This window comes from Penaeus vannamei, chromosome 14, assembly GCF_042767895.1.
Source record: "Penaeus vannamei isolate JL-2024 chromosome 14, ASM4276789v1, whole genome shotgun sequence".
NCBI lineage: Eukaryota > Metazoa > Arthropoda > Malacostraca > Decapoda > Penaeidae > Penaeus > Penaeus vannamei.
Genome location: NC_091562.1, coordinates 41663451 through 41675581, shown reverse-complemented (window position 1 = coordinate 41675581; position 12131 = coordinate 41663451). Strand labels below are relative to the sequence as shown.

At 46.7% G+C, this 12131-nt stretch overlaps 1 protein-coding gene across 10 annotated transcripts in view; it reads left to right on the top strand.

Moving 5' to 3' along the window:
- LOC113824540 (uncharacterized protein CG43867) overlaps nt 1-12131 on the top strand; it is an 864266-nt gene that overhangs the window by 839656 nt on the left and 12479 nt on the right. For 6 of the 10 annotated variants that reach the window (XM_070129995.1, XM_070129998.1, XM_070129997.1 and 3 more), the window contains 13 exons: nt 968-1098; nt 1707-2340; nt 2461-2586; nt 6091-6307; nt 8350-8457; nt 9172-9325; nt 9726-9864; nt 10073-10237; nt 10386-10547; nt 10815-10991; nt 11261-11366; nt 11513-11625; nt 11801-12010. In XM_070129995.1, coding sequence (XP_069986096.1) covers nt 968-1098; nt 1707-2340; nt 2461-2586; nt 6091-6307; nt 8350-8457; nt 9172-9325; nt 9726-9864; nt 10073-10237; nt 10386-10547; nt 10815-10991; nt 11261-11366; nt 11513-11625; nt 11801-12010 — 2442 coding nt within the window. The remainder of the gene's footprint in view (nt 1-967; nt 1099-1706; nt 2341-2460; nt 2587-6090; nt 6308-8349; nt 8458-9171; nt 9326-9725; nt 9865-10072; nt 10238-10385; nt 10548-10814; nt 10992-11260; nt 11367-11512; nt 11626-11800; nt 12011-12131) is intronic. The other 4 variants (XM_070130001.1, XM_070130000.1, XM_070130003.1 and 1 more) reach the window with 4 other exon arrangements.

Sequence of the window (12131 nt, the reverse complement as noted above, 5' to 3'; positions counted from 1 at the left end):
TTTTCTTTCTCTGTCTCCGTGTTTTGTTATTTCGTGTCGTTATTCCTCTTTTCGTATGTTTTTTTTTTTGTTTGTTTTTTTCAGTCCAAGTCTGTCTCTGTCTCTCTCTCTCCCTGTCTCTCTCTCTCTCTCTCTCTCTCTCTCTCTCTCTCTCTCTCTCTCTCTCTCTCTCTCTATCTCTCTCTCTCTCTCTCTCTCTCTCTCTCTCTCTCTCTCTCTCTCTCTCTCTCTCTCTCTCTCTCTCTCTCTCTCTCTCACGTCTTTTCTTTCTCTCTTATTTTTCTTCTCTCTATTCTCTGTCTCTCTTTCTATCATTGCTCTCTCTATCCACTCTCTCTTTTCTTTCTCTTCTCCCCCACCCTTTCTCTCTCTTTTCATTTACACATTATTCCTGTTTTTGTCTCTGTGTCCTTTGCTATGTTTCCCCCCATCATTTATTTTCATAGGATGTGTTTCCATAATTAATGTGAAGATTCACTTAATGACGTCACAGATGATCAAAATATTAACCCCATCCTCATGAAACATCACTTTTCACGGCCATAGAATGTAAATATCCATCCATCCACATCCTGAATACAGTGGAAAAGTGTAGGATGGAGGATGAGCCATCCCGTCGAGTCCTCCTTCCCCCTCCTCCTCCTCCCTCCTCCCTCCACCCCCAGTCGCGTCCCTCCTTCCCCTCCTCCACCTCCTCCCCCAGTCTCGTCCCTCCTTCCCCTCCTCCACCTCCACCCTCATTCGCGTCCCTCCTCCCCCTCCTCCCTCCACCTCCCCCTCCCTCTCCCTCCACCCCCAGTCGCGTCCCTCCTCCCCCTCCTCCTCCACCCCCACCCCCAGTCGCGTCGCTCCTCCCCCTCCTCCTCCTCCGTCCACCCCCATCCTCCACCATCCTTCTCCTACACTTTACCACTCACTCGCCCCCCCCTTCCCTTACCCCCCTCTCTGACGTGTCCCTCTCCCGTAGGATTCGTCTCGCGGGAGCTACGAGGGCGACCGACCCGACAGCGACGAGAGCCTGCACGACGGGCGGAACGACGTCGGGTACATCCCGTCCCGACCGGCGACGCTCGGGAGGGACCGACGATCCAAGTCCAGGTGGGTCTTTGGTCGTCTTTTTTTTTTTTTTTTTTCGTTTTTTCTCAGGTTCTCTTCTTTTGTTTTTCTTTTTTTTCTGCTTTTCTCTCTCTCTCGCTCTCTAGCTCTCTCCCCCTCTCTCCCTGTCTCTCACTCTCTCTCTCTCTCTCTCTGTCTCTCTCTCTCTCTCTCTCTCTCTCTCTCTCTCTCTCTCTCTTTCTCTTTCTCTTTCTCTTTCTCTTTCTCTTTCTCTTTCTCTCTTTCTCTCTTTTTCTCTTTCTCATTTTTTTCTCTCTTATGCTTCTTCTCTTTCTTCTTTTCCTTCTTTCTTTTCTCTCTCTATTTTTTTTACTCTCTTTTTGTTCTTTTTTCTTTCATTTCAACCAACAGTCGATCTTTTTATTAAAAATGTATTATAATTTTGCCTGTTATTACTGCTGATTGTATTTTGGAATCAGAATTGGCACTGGGTATCAAAGCCTCGGCCGCATTGGCCAGCCCCTGTTGCATGGCCCTCAAAGCGGCGATGACGCATCCGCTGCTCGGCGGTTGCACGCCCACAGCGGCTGCAGTTAGGTGTAAATAATGGAGGAGTGACCTTTTTGTGCCGCCTCGGCGTCGCCCCAAAGGTCCCCGGCCGGCCTGCGGAGAGCCAGCTCGAGCGACACGGACGCCAACTACGGCGAGATCCGCTTCAAGTCGCGCCACAACGGCGTGCCGCGCTCGGGCGGCCTCGACCGGAAGCGCTACGACGACGACAAGATCCGCACGCGGGACTCGCGCGTCGACTCCGGCTCCGTGGACCTGGAGACGCCCCAGAGCCTCAGCCCCAAGAGCCCCCTGGAGGTGATGCTCAACAGCCTGACGCAGAGCACGGGCAGCCTCCCCAGGAGCGGCTCGCGCGCCGGCAGCCGGGGGGAGAGCCCGCGCAAGCCCGTGCCGCAGCCCCGGACCAAGCACCTGAAGAAGGGCGGCAGCCTGCAGTCGTCCGTGACCAAGAGCGCCGACAGCCTGGACCTGGAGCTGGACGGCTACGACAACACGGAGAGCACGGACTCCAGCCAGCTCGCGCGCTCCGGCGACAGCCACCTCAGCGACGACGGCAGGAGGTCGCGCGCCAAGGACGAGGCGCACGACTACAGCGAGATCTACACGCCCAGCCGCGACCACGCCCGCTGGCCCGGCGACGCCGAGGCCAACGGGGAGAAGCCGCCCACGCCGCCGCTGCACCGCTTCCCCTCGTGGGAGTCCAGAATATACCAGGTGAGACGCCCACGCAATTCTTTCCTCTCTTCCTGAATAATACCATTAATGGAGACGCACTTATCACTGCAGGTAACACACGGATGCATTTGCCGGACTGAACGCCCTTGCTCCCCACAGGTCGCCCAGGAAGGCCTCTCGGGCGCCGGCGCTGCGACCACCGCCGACACGAGCGCCCGCATGAGGACCTCCGGGCTGGGCAGCTACCCCGAGATCCACGTGCCCGTCTACGCGGCCGTGAAGGGCGTGAGTAGCTCGGGCCTTCCCTCGTCTGCTTGCCAAGAGCAGTTTTGCATATATATATATATATATATATATATATATATATATATATATATATATATATATATATATATATATATATATACATATATAGATAGATAGATAGATATAGATATAGATATAGATATGTTAGATATGTATATATGTATATATATACACATATTTATACACACACACACACACACACGTGTATATATATATATATATATATATATATATATATATATATATATATATATATATATATATATATATAATGTATGTATGTATGTATATTTATATACATATATGTATATATATGTGTGTATATATATACATATGTATATTTATATATGTATATTGATATACATGAATGCATATATATATATATGTGTGTGTGTGTGTGTGTACACGTGTATATATGTATATATGGAGAGAGTGAGTGAGTGAGTGAGAGAGTGATATTGCGTCGCAAATGATGGTTAAACCATCCCTATAATCTCTACATGCGTTCACACGCGCGTATGTATGACACGAAAAGTGCGAGCAAATCAGCCAGCATATTACCCATAACGCACGAGTTAATTTCCAGTAATTAATGGAATTAGAGAATGAAGGTTGGCTCCCGAGTCGTAAAAGCGGGCGGGCGAAATCGGGAAGACATTGACTTAATGAGGCGAGGAGATGAAGCGGATAATTTGCTCTGACAGGGAGACAAGGGACCTGTCAGAGGGCCCTCCGCGCGCGCCGCCCCCCGCCCTCGTCACTGCCACCTGCGCCGGTGCCACGGGGCCGGCGCTCGCATGTGACGCCCTGACACTTAACTCACTCGCTGTCTTTCTCTCCGCGCCTCTCTCAACAAACAGCAAATTTCATTATTCGCGGACGGAAAAAAAGGCGAAAACCTATGACACATTCCTGGAATTAAATGCACGGCGTCACGCTTTGCCATATCGCTTCGCTTTTTGCGCCGTCACGCCCGCAGGCTGAAATGTCCCCAGCCGAAGGGCCGACGGGAAGGGGCGCCCATCGAGTGCAATTGCCGTAGAAGGTTCCAGTGGGAGGCGGGTGGGGGGCGGGGGGCGTGGCGGTGGCCCTTCAGCTAAGCGGCGGCTCGCAGCGTCAAAGTGACTGCCATTGTGGCCTCGGGAATCGATTCCTACAGCACCGATCGCGGCGGCAGGTCGGCGTAGGTCCTCCTGGGTCCTGGCAGGTCTCTACTCCGCTCGGCACCGGTGGCTGACGGGGAAGTCCCCCCACGGGCGCCGCCGACGAGACTCGCTGACTCTATTGATTCAAAAAAGTCTCCGAGATGATTCACTTTATGAACAGGCGATTTTGTTAATAAGTGTCAAGATAACTGGAGAACAAAAGCTTGATGAAATTGAAGGGCGTCGAATGCTGGATGTAAAGAACTGACTCCATCACCGAATAAATTTTTGCAATCTTCAAGATTTTCATTAAGGCGGCATTAGTAAAAGGAAATTGAAACGCGTTTTTTCCATAAGGATCGCCCCATGTAAAGAATGTCGACGTCAATGGGACTGCTCTGACGACCCCCATTAGTTAGCAGGCGGCGAGAATGCCTCCTGCCGTTCCGCTCCGGCTGGCGAGGAGGCACGGGCGGCGGGAGGGGGGGGGCGCGCCGTGGATTGTGATTCGCTCATCATTTTCGCAGATTTCCGTGATTGGCACTCACGCCGGATGGGGACTTAGGGATTGGGTGGGATTGGGTGATCCGGACGCTGTCGGGAGAATGGGCGGTCGGCTTGGGTCTCAATGTGCTGCGATGTTTCGGCTGTTGTCAATATTAGAATCATTATAAATCAGATTATTCAATGTGCCTTACAATCGTTGAATTCACATCTTGCAATTAAAAACAATATTGAGAAGGCACGCGCATCCATGATCGGTACCTCGCGACGCCCATACTGCCGACGGCGCAGGATCTCGCAGAGCGTTCAGACCGCCTCGCGTATCCGGGAGCGATCAGGCCCGGATATTGGGCTCAGTTCACGCCATCGCCGTCACTTCCCCGCGACAGTCGGCAGCCAGGCGTCGGCCCCTCCTCGCCTCCTCGCCTCCATCTTATCTGTTTGACGCACACACGCGGAGACGGCCGAATGTGCTCCGGGAGGCGAGCACACGGAACCGAGCCCGAGTTATGATGCCTCTTCGACGCGGGCGGTTTATTTGCATGCTGATGGGGGGCATCGGGCGGGAAATCAGGCTGACGGTCGTGTTCGCAAGCCGTGGTTCATGAAGGTTCGAGCTGACAGGGAAGCTTGGATCAGGAAATGAAATTTTCACAGGGGAAATATATATATATATATATATATATATATATATATATATATATATATATATATATATATATATATATATATATACATATATATATACATATATATATACATATATATATATACATATATATACATATATATATACATATGTATATACATACATACATACATATGTATTAGCGTGCAGATCTCTCCCGACGCCTGTGAATAATGCTAGCTTCGCATGACCCTCGCGTGGCTGCTGCCTCAGTGAAAATAGATCATTTGTGTCGCACGAGATACAAAGAGAGCGCCAGACTTTTAGGGAAAATTATCGTTGCGAATCAGAAGAAAGCTTTTTCTCACCCTTTTCTTGTTTTGTATCTTTCTTTATGCCCCCTCCTCTTTTTCTCCCCCTTTCCCTTTTTCGCGAATCAGAAGAATGTTTTCTCTCGCCTCTTTCTTGTTTTCTATCTTTCTTTTTCTCCCCCTCACCCCTTTCCCCTTTTTCGCGAATCAGAAGAAAGCTTCCTCTCACCCTTTTCTTGTTTCCCATCTTTCTCCCCCCTCCCCCCCTCTCTCTCTCTCTCTCTTTTCTCCCCCCTCCCCCCTTTCTTCTTTTTTGTACTAAGACATTTGACGCTCCGCTACTTTTCTCATTTTCGCGCCGCCGCCAAACGAGGAGACTCACTGGTCCGCAGAACGCATTCCTTTGATAAGCGTCGCGGAGGAAGTCAGGCGAGCGGCCCTTAATGTGGCACAGGCGGAGGATATTGCGATGTGGCACTCACTTACCCGTGGCGGAGCGAAAGGCAGGTGTGCCCGGGTGAGAGAGAGAGAGAGAGAGAGAATGAGAAAGAGAGAGTGGGAGAAACAGTGAGGATGAGAGAGAGAGAATGAGAATGAGAGAGAGAAACAATGAGAATGAGAGAGGGAGAGATTGAGAGAGCGAGAGAGAGAGAGAGAAACAATGAGAATGAGAATGAGAGAGCGAGAGAGAGGGAGAGAAAGAGAGAGCGAGAGAAACAATGAGAATGAGAATGAGAGAGCGAGAGACAGAGAGAGAGCGAGAAAGAGAATGAATGAATGATAGAGAATGAGAGAGAGAGAGAGAGCGTGTCTATCAGCCCATACCTGTGTGAGAGCCCCAGACAAACCCCCCGCTTCACCTTCCCCCTGTAATGCCCTCCGTTCTCTCCCGCAGCGTGCCAGCCAGATCCGGTCGGTGCCGTTCACGGGCGACTCCTCGGACTCCTCGGACGGCGAGGACCACTGCGGGGGCTCGGACTCCCGCGGGCTGTCGTCCCACACGCCCTCGTCCTCGGCCGAGTCCTCCTCCAGCTCGCCGTCGAAGAGCAAGACGTCGTCCCTGTCGCCGGCCAAGCTGTCGGGGTCCTCGCCCTCCAAGAGCATGAGAAGGGGTAAGTGGGGGGGGGGGGCGAGGGGGAGGCAGGGGGCGGAGCTCCCGGCGCCGCGCGGGGGACGTCCCCGCGGGGCGAGGCGCCGAGGTGGGCTCGCACATGCACACGCACACACGATACGCAAACGCACACATGCACACACAAACACACACGTACATGCACACACAAACACACGCATATGCACACACAAATAGACACGCACATGCACACACAAACACGCATACACATGCACACACAAACACACACGCACAGCAACACACACACATACACACAAACACACACGTACATGCACACACAGACACACACAAACACACACATGCACACACAAACACACACATATGCACACGCAAACATACACACATGCACACACACACATGCACACAAACACACACACACACACATGCACACAAACACACACACACACATGCACACAAACACACACACACACATGCACACAAACACACGCACATGCACACACAAACACACACATGCACACACCAAACACATGCACACACAAACACACACACATGCACACACCAAACACATGCACACACAAACACACACACATGCACACACCAAACACATGCGCACACAAACACACACACATGCACACACCAAACACATGCACACACAAACACATGCACACAAACACACACACATGCACACACACACACACACACACACACACACACACACACACACACACACACACACACACACACACACACACACACACACACACACACAAAAGGAGGCACACGCATAAAAGCAATCCAGTCACGAGAAAGGCACTTTATGAACCCGGGGCTTCAGAAGCAGCGCGAACCACGGAACGAATTCCCGGCTCAGAAAATGGGCCAGTGGAAGGGGCCGCACTTTTGTAATGATGATTGATTAAGCAGCATAAGTAAAGGGCGCCGAGCTTTACGTTTCGTGCATGTCGGTGTACAAAGAGGCATGGCAAGCATTAACTCTGCATGCGAGCGATGTCAGTACCTCCGTGTCCATTTTTTTTTCTTAGATTTAGGATTTATTTTCTATCTTACGGTTCAAAGGGTCACGCAGCCCCTGGGAAAGGTGCAAGGAGGGAGGCAGCATCGCTTCCTGACAGCCTGGTGGGTGTGTAGTTGGCGAGGAACGAGTAGCAGGATGAATGAAGCTCCCTCACAATAGCGATGGGCGTGGTCTTAAGGGAATGGCCTTCTCCCTTACCCCTTTCTTTGCTTGAGTCGCGCAGGCAAGGTCATGAGTGAATGGGTTAGGGACTGTGTGGGGTTGGGTGAGTGGATGGGTGTATGTGGGGTTGGGTGAGTGGATGGGTGGATGTGTGTGGGGGGTTGGGTGAGTGGATGGGTGTGTGGGGCTGGGTGAGTGGGTGTGTGTGGGGTTGGGTGAGTGGATGGGTGGATGTGGGGGTGGGTGAGTGGATGGGTGCGTGTGGGGTTGGGTGAGTGGATGGGTGGATGTGGGGGTGGGTGAGTGGATGTGGGGATGGGTGTATGTGCGTGTATGAATGAGTGGGTGTGTGGGGGGTGAGAGTGAGGGTGAGGGTGGGAGTAAGAGTAAGAGAGAGTGAGAGACAAGACTGACTACGTGTTCTTGACAGATAAAGTTTACAATTGCATTTATATGTGCAGGAGAGCGACTGAAAGAGAGAGGATCTTTGAGGGAGACTGAAAGTTTCTGAGTCAAAAGCAGCATGGAGAGAGCAAATGGAAGAAGGCAACTTCATCATCAGAAAGTCTTTTAATACCTTGCTTAACAGCTCCTCCAGTTCACTTACATCTGTGTCTGGACAATCTCACTGTAAACCCACTATACAATGTGTTAGGTGATCTGCATGGATATAATATATGTATTTTTTTTCAATGCACAACAAATATTCATATAGAGGTAGAAGCATTCATTCTGCTTTGTATTTTATTTATAACCACCATTATGTTATTTTCAAGTCATCTCCTTTTACCAAGACACATAGGAGATTGCTTCTTACTAGTTAGCGCACTTTTTTGTTAAGTTTGCTATGTGCTCTTATTTCACAGATAGCAGTCGTTTATCCCAAGATTCAGGAGACTATGCTGACTATGCCATCCCGCCAGATGCTATGCCAGATGCTATACCAGACGCTATACCTACCCTTAAGCTACCGGGTTTGTTATAATTAACTTATTTTTTGTTTAGTTACATTTATTTTACGTAGAGTCTGCCTCGTATACATATTGGACAGGTAAGGCATGGGTCTGCTGTGTTGTTAGTGTTAGATATATTTCAAAGAATGTGTGTGAAAGAGAGAGAGAGAGAGAGGAGGGGGGAATTTTTAGGGGACTGAGGATGTGATTTCTCTTTTTCTATTATCTTTGGCTGTTTAGTTCCAAATTTTTTCTTTCCTTCTTTTGGGAGTGGTTGTTGGTGGGCACATTAGTGGGGAAGAATGTGGATGTGTGTTATTTGTTGTCTGTGGATTTTAGGTTTTTTCTTTTCATTTTTTGGGGATAATTTATTCACCATGATCTGTTTGCATGTGCGTATGTGATCCATTCTCACCAAGAGCACCCATGTTACTTTTTGTCCATGGTTTTTATTGCTGAGCTCAGAGTATATTGTCAAAAGGAATTCCTCAAGAAGACCTGTACTCCAGGGATTGCTTGAAGTGATCAGTATCCCATAAGAAACTTTCAAGATAATTAGAAAACTGATATAACTAAATGGACAAGAAAAAATGTAGAATGCCTTCACTTGCTGTACAGTCTTACCAAGGTGTGAAATATGCACAAAGAAGGACCAAGTTGTTAGATGCTGTAAGAAGTCCCCTCTTTGTAAAGTTTTGTATATTTTGAAAGTTTTATTACTCCTCCCTCTTCCAGACACTTCCTTTGAGTCTGGCGTGTCTGATGACTACGCAATTCCACCAGATGCTCGGAGTGACAGTGGGTCTCTGGAGTCAACTTTAGCTCCCACCACTACGAGTGCAAGGACGTCATGCGTAGAAACCACAACCAACACACTTACCTCAAGCCAGTAAGTGATATGTAGCACTTTATATTCACCAGTTTTGTTGTTCTTATTATCACAGATGTTCATCTATTTTTACTTTTGTTATTTTCAAGCTTCTTTTTTGTTGGTGATATATTGTGAATACATAATTTAAAAATACATAGTGAGTGATAGCTCTGATATAGAGATAGAGATCAAAGTTTAATAGCATGTGTTATTTTTTAAGGCAAGATTCATCAGATATTGCTTTGCAGCTCATTATGGTTTGTATTTATCATATTTCCTTGTAAGAATATCAGTGCTCCCCATAATATACATCCACATGAAAATAGAATATTTGCACAGTTGCCATCCACAACGGAGCAAATCTTTATATTTGCCATTACAAGTTACATGGTCTCTAACATCCTCCTTCACTCTACAGCATTGGCACTGTGTCACCACGTCGTGAGAGTTCATTGGAGAAGAACGGATACCTGACAAAACTTGGTGGTAAACTCAAAACCTGGAAAAAACGATACTTTGTTCTTAAGGATGGAACCTTAACTTACTGGAAGAGTCAGGTCTGTACACAGGCTTTTGAAAGAATTATTTGAAATTATAATGTCTTGCTTTTTGGTGACTGCTGGTTTCCTGGAAAAGTCAAAGTCAAAGTCGAAACATTTTATTCCATTAATGGTTATTCTTTAATGGAAAGGAGAAGCAGGAGAAGCAGAATTCATATTCAGAATTAATAGGATTAAGATTCAATGCATTCCAATTTTTCAACAGAGTGATATACACCGAAAGCCAGCAGGTCAAATCACCCTTAATGAAGTCTGTCGTGTTACTCGATCGGAAGGGGCTCACACCTTTGAAGTCAATACAGGCAAGAAGACCTACTACCTCACAGCAGACAATACTGCTTTGGTTGAGGACTGGGTTAGAGTTCTCCAGGTAATTTGATACAGAATAATTTCTCACTCTATATTGTAATGAAATTCTGTAACATATGAGGTTATATTTTGATAGAGATCAGAATATTTTTTTAAAGATAAAATAAAATTTCATATCTAGAGATCATGAAATATTGTAATCTTTCTAGAATGTATTGCGACGTAATGCCACGAAGCTCCTTCTGAGTAAAGAAGACAACAAACCAACTATACAAGGATGGCTGACAAAGGTGAAACATGGCCATGCTCGCCGCTGCTGGTGTGTCCTTATTGGAAAAATGTTCATCTATTTCAAGAGCCCCAATGATCAGGTATGGCCTTATTTCCTTCTTTATTTTCTTTCTTTCCTTCTTGTCACAGAAAGGCATCACTTTTAAAATTCTCAGTAAAAGTTTAAAGGGAACTTATATGAGAGTAAAATATATGATGCACTTTTTTGTATAGAACCTTTCTTTTAAAGAATTTGTTTGATAACCATATGGCAGAATATTTTTTCAATGATCTTAGAAATTGCTGCAACATATTATCCATTAAGCAATAATGATTTGATCAATAACTTGTTTACATTTCTTTTTCAGAATCCTATTGGTCAAATCAATATGAGGGATGCTCGTGTGGAGGAGGTTGAGAAGGTTTCTGATTCTGAAGGGGACGACCCTGCTGATGATGACACTCCCAAGGAGGATCTGACAATTGGTATATTCCCATCACACCAAGGTCCAACATACCTCATTATGCCCAATAAACAGGATAAGGTAAGGTTTTCTTCTGATTGCATTATCAAAGAAGGATTGCACTGAAATAAAGTATTTGAAGCATTGAAGTATGAAATAATTTGATGCATCAGTGTTCTCAATTTTTTTTCTCCTCTTGAGATATGTGTGAAAGTATTTTACAAAATGTTTTTCTATAGGACCCATATATGATATGAAGCATACTCTTCTATATACTGTCAGTAAATCATATAGAGAGTAAGCTTATAATACTAACACAACATTTAATGGCAATTATATCTTCCTTTCAGGATGGTTGGTTATACCACCTGACTGTAGTGTCTGGAGGAGGTCCCAATGCAGGAACGCAGTATGAGCAGTTAGTTCAGAAATTGATGGAACTTGATGGAGACCCAAGTAAGCACATGCTTTTATATTTTCCTGTATTATATTACCAATTTTTTTTATTATGGTACTGAGGTGTGATGCATATATAACTGAAATATACAGAACAGTCCTTTGACTTTTATTTGAGATAACTCTCTCTTTACTCCTTGTACCAGATTGCGTGCTGTGGAGGCACCCTCTGCTTCTGCACAGCAAAGACCCCATCACCTCTCCCTTGACCTCTCTCCCGTCCTCCCAGTTGCAGGCTGAGGCTATCAAGCTATTCAAGGTTTGTTGTCCATAGAATAGGTGATATATCTCTCTCAGATAACTGATATGTGTGATGATTAAAGATATTTAGTTGAAGTTTATGGGTTCAGACAATATTATTTTTAATGTTAATGGTGAATATTGGGTTGTGTGTGCTTATTAATAAATCTACTAATGCCTTTGTTCTCTGACAGTCTTGCCAGCTGTACACCTCTGTGCTCATGGATTCTTCGGGTATAGATTACCATGTGGTTCTGTGTCAGAATGCTCTCCAGCAGTGCCTCACATACCCAGAACTACAATCTGAACTCTTCTGTGGACTCATCAAGCAGACATCGAAGCACCTGCAAGCTAAGCCAGGGGTCCAGGTAACCAAGACACTGAACAAAATCAAGCACTCCCGAGTAAGTGTGTCTGCTTTATGTTGCAATGGTCTGGTGGATCAGCGATGTCACTTAGATAAACGTGTTAGATGTGTCAAGTGATATCAGCCATACTTTTAAGTTCTTTTAAGCTTTCTACCCT